Below are 19,912 nucleotides of genomic sequence, written 5' to 3' on the forward strand. Positions count from 1 at the left end.
GTCAGTAAGGTAAACAGCTTTTCTCATATTATGTTCAGTAACAATTTTTGGATTTCCAAAATCCGTAGCCGGCCGCGGTGGCCGTGCGGTTCTAGGCGCTGCAGTCTGGAACCGCGGTACTGCTACGGTCGCAGGTTCGAATCCTGCCTCGGGCATGGATGTGTGTGATGTCCTTAGGTTAGTTAGGTTTAAGTAGTTCTATGTTCTATGGGACTGATTACCTAAGAAGTTAAGTACCATAGTGCTCAGAGCCATTTGAACCAAAATCCGTCTTCTGGATGTCACTTTTCCCATTTAACTCGAATACCTGGTCGAAAGAACCAACGCTTCTTTTCTCTTTCATTTCAAGACCACAATTCCCAGGACAGTTCTCGTTCGCAATCACTTCTGGCTATTTCAGTTTGTTCACTACAATTTCTATGTGAATTCCATTGCAATTTAGACGAAGAGTACCAACCACATGCGTATTCTTTGTCATGAGTTTGCCTGTCAAATCTCTACTGGTATACCGCTTATCGGTTTAAAGGGTACCTGGTGGTGAGGTGAAACTAATCTCCACCAGCCGTTGTGGCCGAGTGGTTCTAGGCGCATCAGTCCGAAACCGCGCCGATGCTACGGTCGCAAGTTCGAATCCTGCCTCGGGCATCGATGTGTGTGATGTTCTCAGTTAGGTGTAAGTCTGGGGGACTGATGACCTCAGTAGTTAAGTCCCATTGTGATTAGAACCATTTGAAACTATTTTGCTCAGCGATGCGAAAGCATCCGTCTAGCCCTGTTTTTAATGGGTTGATCCTTTACATTATCTACAAGTTCCTGATTAATCTCCCGTTCAAACTTCAGATTAAATGCATGATATTCTAGTGATGTTCTATAATGACATATTATAGCGAGGTTTGGGGTCACAATGAGATATATTAATTTAAGGAACAAAAAAAAAAAATCCAATAGTCACATATTACGACAGTACATAGCAAGTAGTAATTAGTTGAAAAAGTTGAAGTGGGGACCTTTTCAAACCGTTGTAGCTTCCTTTTCTCTATTGTGAGTGGGCTGATTATCAGAACAGATTGCTAACTCGCTATCTTGGGGAACAGTGGTCGCCGGCCGCGGTGGCCGTGCGGTTCTGGCGCTGCAGTCCGGAACCGCGGGACTGCTACGGTCGCAGGTTCGAATCCTGCCTCGGGCATGGATGTGTGTGATGTCCTTAGGTTAGTTAGGTTTAAGTAGTTCTAAGTTCTAGGGGACTGATGACCTAAGAAGTTAAGTACCATAGTGCTCAGAGCCATTTGAACCAAAATCCGTCTTCTGGATGTCACTTTTCCCATTTAACTCGAATACCTGGTCGAAAGAACCAACGCTTCTTTTCTCTTTCATTTCAAGACCACAATTCCCAGGACAGTTCTCGTTCGCAATCACTTCTGGCTATTTCAGTTTGTTCACTACAATTTCTATGTGAATTCCATTGCAATTTAGACGAAGAGTACCAACCACATGCGTATTCTTTGTCATGAGTTTGCCTGTCAAATCTCTACTGGTATACCGCTTATCGGTTTAAAGGGTACCTGGTGGTGAGGTGAAACTAATCTCCACCAGCCGTTGTGGCCGAGTGGTTCTAGGCGCATCAGTCCGAAACCGCGCCGATGCTACGGTCGCAAGTTCGAATCCTGCCTCGGGCATCGATGTGTGTGATGTTCTCAGTTAGGTGTAAGTCTGGGGGACTGATGACCTCAGTAGTTAAGTCCCATTGTGATTAGAACCATTTGAAACTATTTTGCTCAGCGATGCGAAAGCATCCGTCTAGCCCTGTTTTTAATGGGTTGATCCTTTACATTATCTACAAGTTCCTGATTAATCTCCCGTTCAAACTTCAGATTAAATGCATGATATTCTAGTGATGTTCTATAATGACATATTATAGCGAGGTTTGGGGTCACAATGAGATATATTAATTTAAGGAACAAAAAAAAAAAATCCAATAGTCACATATTACGACAGTACATAGCAAGTAGTAATTAGTTGAAAAAGTTGAAGTGGGGACCTTTTCAAACCGTTGTAGCTTCCTTTTCTCTATTGTGAGTGGGCTGATTATCAGAACAGATTGCTAACTCGCTATCTTGGGGAACAGTGGTCGCCGGCCGCGGTGGCCGTGCGGTTCTGGCGCTGCAGTCCGGAACCGCGGGACTGCTACGGTCGCAGGTTCGAATCCTGCCTCGGGCATGGATGTGTGTGATGTCCTTAGGTTAGTTAGGTTTAAGTAGTTCTAAGTTCTAGGGGACTGATGACCTAAGATGTTAAGTCCCATAGTACTCAGAGCCATTTGAACCATTTTTGAACAGTAATCGGGGTGGGGTGGGCGGTAGCAGAACTCATCTAAGAATCCCATTTGTACGTCAGATCCACCCTGGGCACAGTGCGTGGAGGTACGGTGATTGCGTCGTCATAAAATTTTTCAGAAGGTGATTTATTCTAGAATAGTATCTCACCTTGGCGACAATAACATCGTCAAGAAATCACAGTTTGGGTTTCAGAAGGGTTGCTCTACTGGGTTTGCCATTTACATGTTACACCAGATATTACAAACATTACGTAACAAAATACCATCGATAGGTATTTTCTGTGACCTATCCAAGGCATTTGCTTGTGTGAATCATAGTATACTCCTAGATAAGTTGAAGTTTTATGGGACTGATGGTATAGCCAACCAACGGATCACGTCATATCTAACCAAAATAACGCTGAAAGTTGTACTTAACAGTAATTCAACCAATAGAGAACAGGCAAATAATTCTGACTGGGGCGAAATCACGTGTGGGGGTTCCACAAGGCTCAATCTTTGGTACGCTACAGTTTCTCGTATCTAAATGATCTACCGTCTAATGTACAACAACCAGAATTTTGCAGATGACACCAGTATTGTAATGGTCTCACCCTGAATTTCACAAAAGCTCATCATACTCAGCTGTGCACCTCTAGGGGTACTGCACCAGTGATAAGTATGACACATGGTGATGAAATAATACACATGGTGGAAACTTCAAAATTCTTACACTTCCATATTGACCAGAAATTAAATTGGAAAAAAACACATTTTGGAACTCCCAAAACAACTTAGTTCAGCCACATTTGGACCTAGAATCATAGCAAATTTTTGGGAGAGAGAGATATCACTAAGTTGACATGTTTTGCTTATTTTGATTCAGTAATGTCACATGGAATAACGTTCTGGGGTAACGCATAGTTAAGAAAGGTCTCCATTGCCCAAAAACGTGCTGTAAGAATTATATGTGGTGCTCACCCTCGACCATCTTGTAGACATCTGTTTAAGGTGTTGGGCGTTCTGACAACTGCTTCACAGTATATTTATTGCCTCAAGAAGTTTTTTGTAAATAATCCACTACAGTTCAAAAGGAACAGTGAGTTAAATAATTAGAAACTAGATGAAAAAATGACATTCGTTACTCAATATTAAGGTTGTCTTTAGTACAGAACAGGGTGCACAACGTTGCAACAAAACTTTTTGACCACTTACCCATTGATATAAAATGTCTAACAAGCAGCGAGGTAAAATTTTAAAACAAATTGAGAAACTTTCACCTATACAACTCCTATTCCGTAGAAGAGTTTCTATGTTTGTAATGTGTAAAAGGTGGTTGGCAGGAACTGCTAACTCTATCTGTATACTTGTTTTCACTTCGGAGGGAAAAGTAATTATGTGGTGATGTTTAGAGTACAAACAGATGTACAAATTAATTTGCAATTTTTGACTCGTTTCGCATCATGACTGTTTATAGCGCAAAATGATTCATGGAAGATGAAAGTCCGTAGTTTCCAGCAGCTGCAGAATACTTTAGCAAACGTTTGTCTCAGTTCGTCCTAACTCAGTTATCGGTAATGGGCATCATTGCAGGCTGCAGTCAGGATCGTTAGCCTGCCCGACGAGCTGCAGCCGTGGAGATGTTCCGATAAGTTGCGACATGGAAAGCGAGCTATACGGACCGGCACAACGAATCAGCACCTACAAAACTCCGTCCGGGCTCCCGAGACAGTGACAATTCTCATCTCGACCAGATGTCCAATCTCTAAGTCTTCTCTCACAGCTGGTCCGGTATAGAATCCCCCCGAGAAAATTCTGTCTCTGCATAAACTCTGAAAAATTAAGATGCGCCGACCCCACCGAGCCGGATGACTGCCGATAGCGGCCAGTCGAGGATACAAACTAACGCGCAACAAGCCCTGCAGATCACCATGAAAAATCGTACTTCAATTGAGAGGCTTGCCGCCCACCCCCAAAGTCGTGGCGCCTTCCTTTGTTGGCAAGTGTAGCCAGCTGTCAGCCAGTCAGCTTGCTCTTCGAAAGCGCGCGCGGCAAGACCGCAGCGTGGGAAGAGTAACCGACAAAGCACAACACCATTCCCACGGGAGGCCCTGCTGCCAACAAGTCGAGATTCTCAGACTACGTCGATACAATGCCCAACAGCCCTAGCACCTAGCACAGGGAGCACAGCGTCGCGCTGGGAGAATCCACGCTCGATCGTGCACCCCCCACTTGTTGTAAATCTATTATCATCTACATCTATATCTGCATCATACTCTGCAAGCCTCCTAATGGTGTGTGGCGGAGGGTATTTTCGCTACCACTATCTGATTCCTCCAACCTTGTTCCACTCCCGAATAAAAAAAATGGTTCAAATGGCTCTGAGCACTATGGGACCTAACATCTATGGCCATCAGTCCCCTAGAACTTAGAACTACTTAAACCTAACTAACCTAAGGACAGCACACAATACCCGGTCATCACGAGGCAGAGAAAATCCCTGACCCCGCCGGGAATCGAACCCGGGAACCCGGGTGCGGGAAGCGAGAACGCTACTGCACGACCACGAACTGCAGATACTCCCGAATAGTGTGTGGGAATAATGATTGTCGATATTGACACTAATTTCTCGAATTTTCTCCTCGTGATCAATATGCGAGATGTATGTGGGCGGACTCCTTCTGAAAAGTCCTGTCCCAAAATTTAAGTAGTAAATCTCTCCGTGACGTCTGTACTGTAACCGTCTGCCAGTGGAGTTTGGTTAGTATCTCCGTAACGCTGTCTCGCCAGCTAAACGATTCCGTGATTAAACACGCCGGTCTTCTTTGGATCTTCTCTATCTCCTCTGTGAGTCCTACCTGATAGTGATCCCAGATAGATAAACAATACTCAAGAATCGGGCGAACGAGAGCCTTATAAGCCACTTTTCCTTAAGATTCTTCTGATGAATCTGAGTCTGGTATCTGCTTTTCCCACTATCTGTTTCATGTGGTTATTCCACTTAAGGTCGTTCTGGATAGTTACTCCTAGTTATTTGACCGCAGACGCTGTCTCCAGCTGTTCGTCATCAACAGAGTAGATGTACAGTAGTGGATTTCTTTTCCCAGGTATGCGCAATTTGTAGCATTTATTTACGTTCAGGGTCAACTGCCAGAGCCTGCACCATTCATCATTTCTCTCTAGGTCGTTCTGAAAATTCTTGCTTTCCTCTGGCGTTGCTACTGTAGACAACTGCATCATCTGCAAATAGCCTTAAAGGGCATCAGACGCTTTCTACTACATCATTTATATATACTATAAACAGCCACGGTGCTATCACACTTCCCTGTGGTACTCCGGATATTACCTTTACATCTGTCGATACAGTTCCGTTACGATCGACGTAGCCGAGCAGTCTAAGACGCTGCAGTCATGGACTGTGAGGCTGATCCCGGCGGAGGTACTAGTTCTCCCTCGGGCATGGGTGTGTGTGTGTGTGTGTGTGTGTGTGTGTGTGTGTGTGTGTGTGTGTGTGTGTTTGTCCTTCGGATAATTTAGGTTAAGTAGTGTGTAAGCTTAGGGACTGGTGACCTTAGCAGTTAAGTCCCATAAGATTTCACACACATTTGAACATTTTTTTAAGAACGACGTGTTGAGTTCTATCTGCAAGAAAGTCTGCAGGCCGACTTGAGCGCCGTTGTCCACTGCGTTGTGGATCCCATGGAGGAACAGAGCGAGCTGAGTTTCGCAGGATCTGTGTTTGTGAAACACATGTTGATTTTTATCGAGGAGATGTTCATTTTTCAAACAAGTCATAATTTTTTAGCATAAGACATGTTCCATAATTCTGCAACAGATTGATGTCAACGATATAAGTCTATAATTATGTGCATGTGTCTTACGGCCTTTCTTATAAACGGGAATGATCTGTTCTTTTCTCCAGTCGTTAAGCACGTTTCATTGTTCCAGTGATCTACGATAAATTACTGCTACAAGAGGAGCAAGTTCTTTCGCGTAATCTTTATAGAATCTTATACGTATCTCATTTGGTCCTGACGCCTTTCCACTACTAAGTGATTGCAGTCACTTTTCAGTTCCACGATAGGTTATCTCAATATCTGCCATTTAGACGTTCGTACGACGTTTGAAATGAGGGACAGTGTTACGATCTTCCGTGGAGAAACAGCAGCGGAAGACCGAATTCAGTATATCGGCCATCCCTCTATTATTTTACGTTTGGGTGCCGGTGTGGTCGCTGAGGGAATGAATAGATGATTTTGACCTACTTACTGATTTTACGTACGTCCAAAATCTCTTAAGAGTTTTTACTCAGGTCGGCTGACAACGTTTTACTTTCAAAGTCATTGAACGCTTCTCTCATTGCTCTCCTTACGCTCATTTTCGCTTTGTTCAGCTTTTGCTCGTCAGCTAGGTTCTTACTTATCTTGAATCTGAGATGAAGTGCTCTTAGTTTACCTAGCGAGCTTTACCATTTCTTAAAACCTTACTCGGTACATACTTGTCTGGGGCATATTGAACGATGCCTTTGAATTTTTTCCATTTGTTCGCCACATCTTCATCCTCAACACCGAATATTTGATGCTGACTGCTGAGATATTCTGAAATTTGTATCCTGTCATCCTTGCTAAGCAAATATATCTTCCTACCATAGATGCTGTCACAGCCTTATGATCACTGATACATTCCTCTACGTTAACTGATTCAATAAGTTCTGGTCTGTTTGTTGCCAGGAGGTCTAAAACGCTACCCTCACGAATTGCTTCTTTATCTGTCTTCTCAAGGTAACTTTCGGACAAGGCATCCAGAACAATGCCACATGAATCCCAGTCTCTGGCACCAATTTTGATGGCATAACACTCCCAGTCTATACCTGGCAAGTTGAAGTCACTCCCTATTACCACGGCATGGTCAGGAAAATTACTAATGATATTCTGCAAGTTCTGTCCGGAGCGCTCCTGACCCAGGGGGACTATAAAAGCATCCGATCACCATTTTTGACCGTTCTTTGATACTAATTTTCACTCAGATTGATTCGCATTCGGAATACGTGATAACCTCCCTAGTTTTTATCGCTTTTTTTACTGCAATAAACACACAGCCACCATTATTGGCGACAAACCTATCCTTACGATAAACATTCCAATCTGAACATAGGATTTCGTTGTCATTGTCGTCTAGTTTCAACCAGCTTTCTGTTCTCAATAGTATCCGTGCATTATAACCTTCAGTAAGCGATACTAATTCTGGGACTTTTCCTTGGATGCTCCTGCAGTTTACTAAAATCATATTAACCTTTTCTACCTCTGATCTGCGAGGACTAAGATTCTGAGGTCATTGTGGCTGATCTAACAGGCAAATCGCCTTTGATCCCAAGGTAGGGGTTTTCTAACCTAAAAAGTCCCCTGTGCACGCCGCAAGTACTCCCCTACCCTAGCAGCCGCTTCCTGCGTGTAGTGCACGCCTTCTTGGCTCCTTCAGCGGTCTACACGAATCTCATTGCCTTTCATCAGACCGAGGGAAGGCCTGGGTTACCCTGTTACCGAGGACGCCTTCGAAAGAGACAGCGCCCGACCACCGCCATAGTCACCTAGGCTCAACCATCCTGGAACTTGGTGGAGGCAGTCGCACACAGCTGCTTCGGCCTGCGTTTCTCTCCCACACAGACCTTCGAAAATATAGTAAAATAAGTGACTCACCACCCGAATCAATCCGAGCAAAGAGTAGTTAAATACCTTTGACACCCGACCAACTTCTGTCGACACTACTGTCTGGCGCAGTTGTTATATTGGTTACTGCTGCGTGACGCCTCACCGGCACGTCAGCGCATGCAGAGAAAAGAATTCAGCTTATGGCAAGTGACATCGGGCCTTGCAAGAGTGTGTGTATCACTAACACTTACCTGTGTCGTTTCTTTGGTTCGAGCTCGCGAAATATATACACTTATTACGCTGTCGCAGGACGGCGAGCAGGAAACCCTCAAGTGCATCGTCGAGATGGAGGGTGCACTAAGCACAGTACTTAGCTATTACATTTAATTGTGGTAGTTAGATAGTTGGTGACAAGTAAAGCTTCCTAAAATTTTCAGTAATTAGTCTGAATGCCAGTACAAGTCCTTTTTGAGACTATATCAACTTTTCTTTTAGAATGTGCAATCATGTTGTTTATTTTCTTCTTTCAGCTTGGTGGGGATACTTATGAAACTGTAACTTCATAAGACTGCATACATATGTGTCGTAGTCCAGAAGGACCGATCAGCAGTTGTACAACGTAGTTTGCAAGATTATAAATAGTTGTCTGCCCTTTGGCTCATATATTAAGAAATCTAGACACAGTACATGATTGAGAAGGTGGAATCTCATTTTTTTGTTGTTTTATGCAGATTAGTGGGAGTTATGAAGTATGCCTTCGTAATAATTTTTTATGTTGTTGAACAAATGTTATGTCAATCGGAGCGTTGGGAATGACTACCGACACGGTTCGCATTAGTAATGTATAGGTGGTGGATTGAAGAGCGCAGTCGAATGTCCGGGAATCAGTTTAGGAAGTCGCCTGCAGCATGCGACGCTGTCGAGTCAGCGGTCAAGGACGAGCAGCGGCCCAGCCTAGCGTGTGCAGGGCCACCCTACACTCCGGCGATGGTAGTAAACAAGCGGGGCGGACTCCTCTGCTTACCTGTCCGCGTTACCGTGGCAGCTGGAGGAGCGGGGGGTGGGGGTGGGGGGAATTTCAGCTGGAGTAAAAGCAAGCATGGGGCAGATTGAGTGGTGCCTGTGTGGATGCTCAACCTAGTGACACCCCACCACGGTGAGGGACAATCACGGGCGCAGGAGATTCTTGCTGGTTATCATATTCTGCAGCGACTCCACCTCTAGTGTCACACGAAGATCTCTGCATGAGTAAATACCATTTCATTTAATGTACTCGGGCAACAGGCTGCACTGCCAGCACAACGCTGCCCTGTGCTGAGCATTTGTGAACCCTTACGTTTTTAGTTTTTCTCCTCACCTACAAAGACCACACCTGTGCTATCGACAATGAATATGCATCGATGAGCTGCTTTGACTCTGCAGGCAATAACTGCTGAGATTAGAGTTGAACAGGTCTACACTGCCGATAAGTACATATTACAGTATAACAACTTCAGTCATTTGAACATGGTTACAACATGGGCCTGCGGGAGGCTGGACGGACAGGTTGTTGCATTTGTTCGGCGTAATGTATCAGTGCTTCTTTCAACAGTCGCCTGTGGAACATTCCCACTCCCGTAGACCAAGTTATGGACGTCCACGTAGTACACACACACATTAAAATCAACGCATTGTGAGAGCAGCAGTGGTCGACCTATTATCATTCGGGGAAGAATTCTGAGCGCAAGGTTGAACCTAATGTGTCACCATTGGCCACTGGCAACCGTTTGCTTTCAGCGGGACTGAGATCACGTGTGCGTCTGGCCAGGCTACCGTGACACTGACATCGCGACTCTGCCAAGCTTGACTACACTGGCGCTGTGAAAGAATCGACTGGAGGGCGAAATGGCGCTCTGCTGTGTTCAGTGGGTTCACGGTACGCAGGTCCTATCCTAGGCTTCACAGTGTGAGAGTCCATCAGGTAAAACTCGCGATCACATTCGGTGTTTCTGAAGGCAGGACAGAGCACCAGCACACTGCATTTCATGACATACGTTCATGGCTTGTAGAAAATATACTAACGCTAAATCACAGTAAGATTCAGTTTTTACAGTTTCTAACACACAAATCAACAAAACCCCAAGTTTTAATTTCACAGAATGGGTATATGATTAGTGAAACTGAATCGTTCAAATTTATGGGTATTCAGATAGACAGTAAGCTATCGTGGAAAGCCCATCGTGGAAAGCCCACGTTCAGGATCTTGTTCAAAGACTTAATATTGCCATTTTTACTATTCGAACGGTATCTGAAGTAAGTGAGCTTTCGATACTTATATTAGTCCACTTTGCTTATTTCCATTCGCTTGTGTCGTAAGGTATTATATTTTGGGGTAGCTCCTCCCATTCTAAAAGGATAGTTTTCGCTTGTGTTCTTCAGTAAGGTCATTTTGTATGGGTACATATGGAGGTCACTTTTAAGAATGCGTTGAACGGAGCGTCTGGATATTCCCAATTGCACTGCTGCCTTTCACCACGATTTCCCGGGTCTTCTCTGTACAGCAAACTCGTACCGCTTCAATATTCTCCGGCGAACAACCCGGCTTAGGCCGAGGTCGCTTCGCTTCCAATACTGTTCCTTCCTGTACCAATTTATCGTACAACCTGTCGATGGTCTTCTTGCAAGGGACCCATCGTGCGTTAAACTGTTGCCGGAAACGCCTCTGAGTCACAACAAGGCTTTTCGTTTCATGAAAACGTAACACAATTGCCGATCGTTGCTGTGTCGTCAGTCTTCCATTGTGAGCCATTGCCGCTTACTAGTCTCCTAGAGGCAGTATCGTGAATTACACGTCATTTCGTAATTCATTTGTTTTTCCAAGATCTGCTGGTACTGCTGTAGAGATCCCTGCGGGATATCTGATGTGCGTCGTAAATTGTGAAAGAAACAATTGGTAACACATTTCGTGCACCACCCTGTAGTTGATGGATCGGAATAAAAGTGGTACAGCGGCTAGACAATTAAGTTAGCTTCGTCGGAAACAAAGAATCATGCCAATAGGTTCAGTAGATTTGAAGTTACCGTACCGCGTGATAAGAAAGACATTTCGAGAAAAACGCGTTTGAAGTTTTGACTACATATAAATGCAATATTGTGCAACTTATGTTCAATCTTCTGTTCCGGGTCCATAAACTAGTCCTTCCTCTTCCTCATATAGGGCGTTCTGCTCGATATGGGCCATCCTGCGCTGCTCCAGAGCCACTCGTACGGCCGGTGACAAGAGGTTTTCGACCGCTTGAATCCGGTGGTCGTCCGAATGCTTGTGAACGGCGTCGAATAGAGTTCCAGGGTGACGTACATCGTTGTCACGGTCTTCAGGATTTCTGAATTGCTGAATACCCTTCGTTGAAGCTGCTCGCTGCCAGGAAAGTCGCAATCTCCACAGCCTTCGCGCCAGAATGCAAATACTTGGGGGCTAACTTCCAAACACACGCGTTCAAACTTTCATTTGAATTTTGCGTGTTTCCTCCCAAGCACCGCTACAATAACCCGTCCTCCGAAAGAAAAAGAATGATGCATGAAAAAGACAGATTTCACGCAGGTGCATTCTTTGTTCAACCGCGAATAACAAACATTTCCGTTCCGTATTCGGAAAAACCGTTTCAATGGTGGATTCTAAACACTTTTATTGATCCAAAAATGCAACTAAAAAATCGATTTTTTGAACCAAAAGATAGTAATCCTCCCCGTAAGCAATCAGTTTTACATACAATATAACACTTATAGAGTAGATCATTTTTACCAAAAGTACAACGTACTGAGCTTCATTGACGTCATGTTTTTGTAAGGTCCATTCACAAAAATGTGACTACCGCCAACATTCTACGTCAACGTGCAATAACCACTCACAGACGGCAGTTCCCAATACTAGCAGTGGAGGGTATAAGAAGCATGTCGGGGAGGACGCAGTAAACGGTGCAGTTGTCGTCGTAATGTGGAGTCCAAGTCCAAAACGGCACGAACATTGTCATTCGGTCCAAGGGTGGAAGCATTTCCGAAAAGGGTAGATTTGTCAATTATTTGTGTGCCGTCGTGGTTAAAGTAAACTGAAGCACCAAAGAAACTGGTATAGGCATGCGTATTCAAATACAGAGATATGTAAACAGGCAGAATATGGCAGTGCGGTCGGCAACACCTATATAAGACATCAAGGGTTTGGCGCAGTTGTTATATCGCCTACTTCTGCTACAAAAGAAATGGTTCAAATGACTCTGAGCACTATGCGACTTAACTTCTGAGGTCATCAGTCACCTAGAACTTAGAACTAATTAAACCTAACTAACCTAAGGACATCACACACATCCATACCCGAGGCAGGATACTAACCTGCGACTGTAGCGGTCGCCCGGCTCCAGACTGTAGCACCTAGAACCGCACGGCCACTTAGGCCGGCACTGCTGCTACAGTGGCAGGTTATAAAGATGTAAGTGAGTTTGAACGTGGTGTTATAGTCGGGCACGAGTGATAGGACACATCATCTCCGAGGTAGCTATGAAGTGGGGATTTTCCCGTACGATCATTTTACATCGCTGCGACCAAAAACGGTCCTGCAAGAACGGGAGGAATGACGACTAAAGACGTTCAGCGTGACAGAAGTGCAAACCTTCCGCAAATTGCTGCAGATTTCAATGCTGGGCCACCAACAAGTGTCAGCGTGGGAACCATTCAACGAAACATCGATATGGGCTTTCGGAGCCGAAGGCCCCCTCGTGTTCCCTTGATGAATGCATAACAGAAAGCTTTCGCCTCGCCTGAGCTCATCAACACCGACATTGGACTGTTGATGACTGCGTGGTTGGACGAGTCTCGTTATAAATTGTATCGATCGGATAGACGTGTACGGGTATGGAGACAACCTCATGAGACCATGTACTCTGCCTGTCAGCAGGGGACTGTTGAAGCTGGTGGCAGCTCTGTAATGATGTGGGGCGTGTGCAGCTGTAGTGATATGGGATCCCTGATTAGACATGACTCTGACAGGTGAAACGTACGTCAGCATCCTACCTGATCACCTGCACCAATTTATGTCCATTGCGCATTCAGACGGGCAATTCCATTAGGACAATGCGACACCCCACACCTCCAGAATTTCTACAGAGTGGCTGCAGGAACACTTTTCTGAGCTTAAACACTTCCGCTGGCCATCAGACTCCCCAGACATGAACATTATTCAGCATATCGGGGATGCCTTGCAACGTGCTGTTCTCCAACGCCTGGTATTCTTACGGATTTATGGACAGCCCTGCAGGATTCACGGTGTTAGTTACTTCCAACATTACTTCAGACAATAGTCGAGTCCATGTCACGTCGTTTTGTGGCACTTCTGCCTGCTCGTGGGGCCCTATACGACATTAGGCAGTTGTACCAGTTTCTTTAGCTCTTCAGTGCATATCGTGCATGCCAAAATGGCGCTATCCAAACCTGGCGCTGAGGCCAATGTTGTGCATCACTGGTTGTAGATGACAGGGGTGGAACAGCCTTTAGCAATTGTCCTCCCAGAGGAACCCAGGGGCTAGCAAATGTGTCTCTACAATGACCGTTCAGCGAACATTGCTGTATATTGGTCTCAACGGCCGTGGAAGAATTATGGGCAAATTTTAAACACATTGTAAATCACGCAGTGGAGAAGTATGTGCCGAAAAAGTGGGTTACGGACGGAAGAGACCCACCGTGGTTTAACAGCGCAGTTCGGAGAACGCTCAGGAAGCAGAGACAGTTGCACTCGCGGTACAAGAAAGATCGGGAGAATGAGGACAGGGAAAAGTTAGAGATTCGTGCTGCAGTAAAAAGAGCGATGCGCGAAGCATACAACCACTACCACCGTCATACCTTAGCAAAAGATCTTGCTGAAAACCCAGGGAAATTCTGGTCTTACGTAAAATCGGTAGGCGGGTCGAAGGCTTCCATCCAGTCACTCACTAATCAGTCTGGCCTGGCAGACAGCAAAACGAAAGCTGAAATTTTAAATTTAGTATTTGAGAAATCTTTCACGCAGGAGGATCGTACAACATACCGCCGTTTGAGTCTCGTACAGATTCCCGTATGGAGGACATAGTGATAGACATCCCTGAAGTTGTGAAGCAGCTGAATAGGTTGAAAATAAATAGATCGCCAGGTCCTGATGGGATTCCAATTCGGTTACTACTGCATTGGCTCCTTACTTAGCTTGCATTTATCGCGATTGTCTTGCCCAACGTAAAGTCCCGAGCGACTGGGAAAAAGCGCAGGTGACGCCTATATATAAGAAGGGTAGAAGGACGGATCCTCAAAATTAGAGACCAATATTATCCTTAACATCAGTTTGCTTCAGGCTTCTCGGACATATTCACAGTTCGAATATAATGAGTTTTCTTGAGACAGAGAAGTTTCTGTCCACGCATCAGCACGGCTTTTGAAAGCATCGCTCCTGCGAAACGCAACTCGCACTTTTTTCACACGATATCTTCCGAACCATGGATGAAGGGTATCAGACGGATGCCATATTCCTTGACTTCCGGAAAGCGTTTGACTCGGTGCCCCACTGCAGATCTCTAACTAAGGTACGAGCGTATGGGATTGGTTGGAAAGTATGTGAGTGGCTCGAAGACTTCTTAAGTAATAGAACCCAGTACGTTGTCCTCGATGGTGAATGTTCATCGGAGGTGAGGGTATCATCTGGAGTGCAGCAGGGAAGTGTGGTAGGTCCGCTGTTGTTTTCTATCTACATAAACGATCTTTTGGATAGGGTGGATAGCAATGTGCGGCTGTTTGCTGATGATGATGTGGTACACGGGAAGGTGTCGTCGTTGAATGACTGTAGGAGGATACAAGATGACTTGGACAGGATTTGTGATTGGTGTAAAGAGTGGCAGCTAACTCTGAATATAGACAAATGTAAATTAATGCAGATGAATAGGAAAAAGAATCCTGTAATGTTTGACTACTCCATTAGTAGTGTAGCGCTTGACACAGTCACATCGATTAAATATTTTGGCGTAACATTGCAGAGCGATATGAAGTGGGACAAGCATGTAATGTGGGGAAGGCGGATAGTCGTCTTGGGTTCATTGGTAGAATTTTGGGAAGATGTGGTTCATCTGTAAAGGAGACCGCTTATAAAAGTGTAATACAACCTATTCTTAAGTACTGCTCGAGCGTTTGGGATCCCTATCAGGTCGGATTGATGGAGGACATAGAAGCAATTCAGAGGCGGGCTGCTAGATTTGTTGCTGGTAGGTTTGATCATCACGCGAGTGTTACGGAAATGCTTCAGGAACTCGGGTGGGAGTCTCTAGAGGAAAGGAGGCGTTCTTTTCGCGAATCGCTACTGAGGAAATTTAGAGAACCAGCATCTGAGGCTGACTGCAGAACAATTTTACTGCCGCCAACTTATATTTAGCGAAAAGACCACAAAGATAAGGTAAGAGAGATTAGGGCTCGTACAGAGGCATAAAGGCAGTCATTTTTCCCTCGTTCTGTTTGGGAGTGGAACAGGGAGAGAAGATGCTAGTTGTGGTACGAGGTACCCTCCGACACGCACCGTATGGTGGATTGCGGAGTATGTATGTAGATGTAGAGCAGCAGGCCCCTGGTCGATGCACCCACGCTGACTGCTGTTCATCGATGACCTCAATTGCATGTCCACTGAGCGAAGACGTGTGGCCTTTTCAGCTGAATCACGCACTATGCTCCATCGGCGTGAAACGTCGGAAACCTAACACCCTGTAACAATCATCAGAGGAATCCAGGCTGTCCGAGGGAGGGTTGTGGGGGAATGTTTTCATGGCAACCTCTAGATGATTTCGTCATTCTGGAAGACGCAATGGATCAACGCAAGTGTGCACCTATCCTCCCATGCCTTTCCTTTCCCACAGCACAGTGTCGCACAGCTCACGGCGTACGTGCTTGAGCACCAGGACGAGTCGACCGTACTCTCTTGGCAGCTAAACTTGTCGGATTTCATCCCAGTCGAGAATCTGTGGGACCACCTGCATCAGGCTGTTCGCGCCACGGATCCTGATTCGAGAAAGCCAGCGCAGTTAGGCACGGCACTGAACTCGGCGTGGCTGCACATCCCTGTTGGTATCTTCCAGAAGCTCACAGACTCTCTTCCTGCATGTCTGCGCTCCAAAAGTTAGTTAATCCGACGTTTGAAACAGATGGTCACAGTGATGTGTCTGGACTGTGTAATACAGCTAGTGATTTTAATGTCAGAGCATTCCTGTAACTGTTTTGTTCCATTTCTGTACTGGTTGGGACGTAGGTCTCACTGTGAAACAGTAATTTCGTGATTAATGTGCACTGATTACTTAAATCAGTAATTTATATACATGAAAAGCTCATTTCTTAACGGATGCAATGCATGCATTAACACTTCTTGTACACGAATGCGGTGCATTCTGTAGATCTTGATAAGGTGAAGACTTTCTTTCATTATTTTTATTTTATTTTTTTTAATTTTTTTCCAGACGCAGCCGCCGGCACCAGCGCTGACTGGGCGAAAGCCGTGGGGGGTGTGGCACTGTCGTACACACTGGAGCTTCCAGGGGGCGGCGACGCCGGCTTCGACCCCCCCACATCCGACATCATTGGCATCGTGACGCCCTTCTTCGAAGCGGTCCGAGCTTTTGGTCAGTACGTCGCTGACAACTTCGGAAGGAGCAGGCTGAGTGGTTGACTGAACAGCTCCGTGTGGTGCAGGTGTTCTCCCCAACAAGTTGCACAAAAATTTGCCAATGAATATAATAAATATGTGTGATATTAAAAAAACGAGCAGCCTACATGCATTTTCATTGAATGCCCTTTGATTCTCCTACTCCTGTGTACCAAAAAGTTGCTGTGACTAAAATAGCTTAATAAAAGTATTAATTTGGAAGCTGAAACCTTGCACAGTCGCAAACATTACACACACGTCGGTGACGAAACAAAAACATTATTGTACTGTGGTTTGCGGATTGGACGTAATTTTCAGCCAACTCCTTCACGATGTCCGCAAACCTGCAGTTATATATGGCTCTGAGCACTATGGGACTTAACTTCTGAGGTCATCGGTCCCCTAGAACTTAGAACTACTTAAAAGTAACTAACCTAAGGACATCACACACATCCATGCCCGAGGCAGGATTTGAACCTGCGACCGTTGAGGTCGCCCGGTTCTAGACTGGAGCGCCTAGAACCGCACGGCCACTCCGGCCGGCTGCAGTTATAAAAATATCGTTAGTAAGAATATACCACTTTATCTGTGTGGTACATGAACAAATGAAATAACACATTCTCAAGCAAAACTGTTACAACAAAAATAATTTTATCTTTCATTTATTTTATTTTATTTTTCTTTGAGTTCAAAATTAGTAGATTTCTCCTTTAGTAAACAAAAACCCCTCTCTGTGCAATCACGTACTGGACCACAATGCGCTCATTAATATTTTTAATAATGGAATAGAAGGCAATAAAAAGTGCACAGTGTCAGTTATAACATTTAGTTCAATGAAAACTGAAACGAAAAACTGTTTCTGAGCAAGCCGGGACTCTCCAAAAACCCACATTTAGAAATATATCCTCCATATATAAATTCACAAAAGTTCTGATTCTTCTGAACTTAGAATATTCATCATTTCACAGTACAGTTTTACTGATATCCATTAAGCAGAACCTTACAAGCAAACATTCAATATATGTTCTCACACACACTGCCATGTTTTTACCCCTATCCAGCCTTAAATCAATAAGTGTTGAGCCAGTTACATTTCATTGCTGCATTCCCAAAAAATGTTGTCCACTTGATACCATTTTAATGATATTTACAACACATACACTTCAATTCATTTAATATATTTTTCAACACATTTTCCTTTCTCAATAAAACGAACATTAACTCAGATACATTATTTACTCATATAGTCTGGACGGAACTACTGAAATCAGCTGTTGGCCACACACCGAATTGTGTAGGACCGTGGCGTAAGTACACATCGTATCCCGTCTCCATTATCAGCTTTCAGAGTGCGCTTCTCTCCCATGTGTGGTCCCATGTCAACAAACATGAAACAAAAATGAATTTCAGTACAATGTGGTCTTACATGCTAATCTGTACTTAAAGAAAGACGCAGCAAAGGAAATAAAAATGAGTAGAATGTTTAGCTCGACTGTTATATTTATCGTATAATTTATCTGTCCGTAGCGCCTGTTTCACAGGTTACTTTGAAACCTTAAATATAGGTGACACTTTTGCTCAAGTACGGAACTTGGTAATTACACCATGTAATACACAATTGGCAAATGGTCCTTGCCGAAAAATACTATACCGCTCAACCTGAAACAATATTTTTGAAATTCGAAATTCCATAAAACTTAGCCAGATAAAGTTTAACTGTGCAGGTGTCGAATAGTGTAATAACAGTAACCTATTCACGGTGCAGAGTGAAATAGCCAATGCGAGTTCTGAAGGCGCTTTGCCACTTGTATGCAGTGGCGGCCACAGAAATGCTTCAAGGAGGGGGCGCTAAAGATATCTTGAGCTGCCTTTGCTTTTACTGTAATAAAAAATAGTCACATGCAAAGTTTAAAAAGGTTTTATTTAAACTGATTATACAATATATACAAGACAATGCCCTCTCATGACTCAAAAAAAAGTTACATTGTCGTTCTCTTCCTTAAATGATGAATTCTATGCGCCTATTGTTCTGGCAATTTGGTTAATTACATCGTCAATAGGACAATCAGTGTCAGGGTGAGTGTTCAACAGAGCTAAGCTAGTAAGTCGATCCTCCTCCATTGTCGACCTCAGTCGTGTCTTTGTACGCCGCAATGTTGAAAAACTTCTTTCTGCTGTAGCAATAGATGCAGGTAGACAAGCAAATATTTTGTACAGCGTGTGCAAAGTAGGATAGTCAGATCTGTGACAAACAGACAGCACTTGCGTAACAGAATCACGATCATTAAGGACGCCTATACTCGTTTGCTTGTATTGAAGAATCTCTCCCATTAGCCTCTTTCTAATCACAAAACAGTGGAATATTCGCGACTTTCCTCGAACGAATGCCAGACAGAATAACGTATCGAGATCACTAGAATCGCAGCGACTTTTCTCGTACTTATGTGTTAGCTACCTATGTGCCAGAAACGTATAAAATATGATGACGCGGACACGCGTGATACAGAGGAAAGTACAACTACTCTATTCGGTCGAGTCGACTGACGAAAGAAACGAACGAATAGCGTGCGGGCTGACTGGCGGGGGACTGCGCGTGTGACAATGCGTGTGGCCTCACAAGGGTGTTACACTTAAAGTCCGCCAATGAAAAGCCGGCAGCGAAGTCAAAGTGACAAGAGATCTGCCAGTGTGTCTCATTAACGTCAAACAGAACGTGACTGGTTTGTCGATGGACAGCATGATCAGTATTCTTAAACTTACACTACTGGCCATTAAAATTGTTACACCAAGAAGAAATGCGGATGATTAACGGGTATTCATTGGACAAATATATTTTACTAGAACTGACATGTGATTATATTTTGACGACATTTGGGTGCATAGATGCTGAGAAATCAATACCCAGAACAACCACCTCTGGCCATAATAACGGCCATGATACGCCTGGGCATTGAGTCAAACAGAGCTTGGATCGCGTTTACAGGTACAGCTGCACATGCAGCTTCAACACGATACCACAGTTCGAGTAGTGACTGGCGTATTGTGACGAGCCAGTTGCTCAACCACTATTGACCAGACGTTTTCAATTGGTGAGAGATCTGGAGAATGTGCTGAGCAGGGCAGCAGTCGAACATTTTCTCTATCCAGAAAGGCCCGTACAGGACCTGCAACATGCAGTCGTGCATTATCCTGCTGAAATGTAGGGTTTCGCAGGGATCGAATGAAGGGTACAGCCACGGGTCGTAACACATCTGAAATGTAACGTCCACTGTTCACAGT

General features: G+C 44.5%; 1 protein-coding gene across 1 annotated transcript in view; it reads left to right on the top strand.

Moving 5' to 3' along the window:
• The window catches only part of LOC124796140 (carboxypeptidase B-like), a 164,664-nt gene extending 148,007 nt beyond the window's left edge, over positions 1 to 16,657 (top strand). Inside the window, exon 7 of the mRNA XM_047260232.1 lies at positions 16,449 to 16,657. Within this exon, the coding sequence (XP_047116188.1) occupies positions 16,449 to 16,657 (209 nt within the window). The remainder of the gene's footprint in view (positions 1 to 16,448) is intronic.
• The last annotated feature ends 3,255 nt before the right edge of the window (positions 16,658 to 19,912 follow it).

This window comes from Schistocerca piceifrons, chromosome 4, assembly GCF_021461385.2.
Source record: "Schistocerca piceifrons isolate TAMUIC-IGC-003096 chromosome 4, iqSchPice1.1, whole genome shotgun sequence".
Taxonomy (NCBI): Eukaryota; Metazoa; Arthropoda; class Insecta; order Orthoptera; family Acrididae; genus Schistocerca; species Schistocerca piceifrons.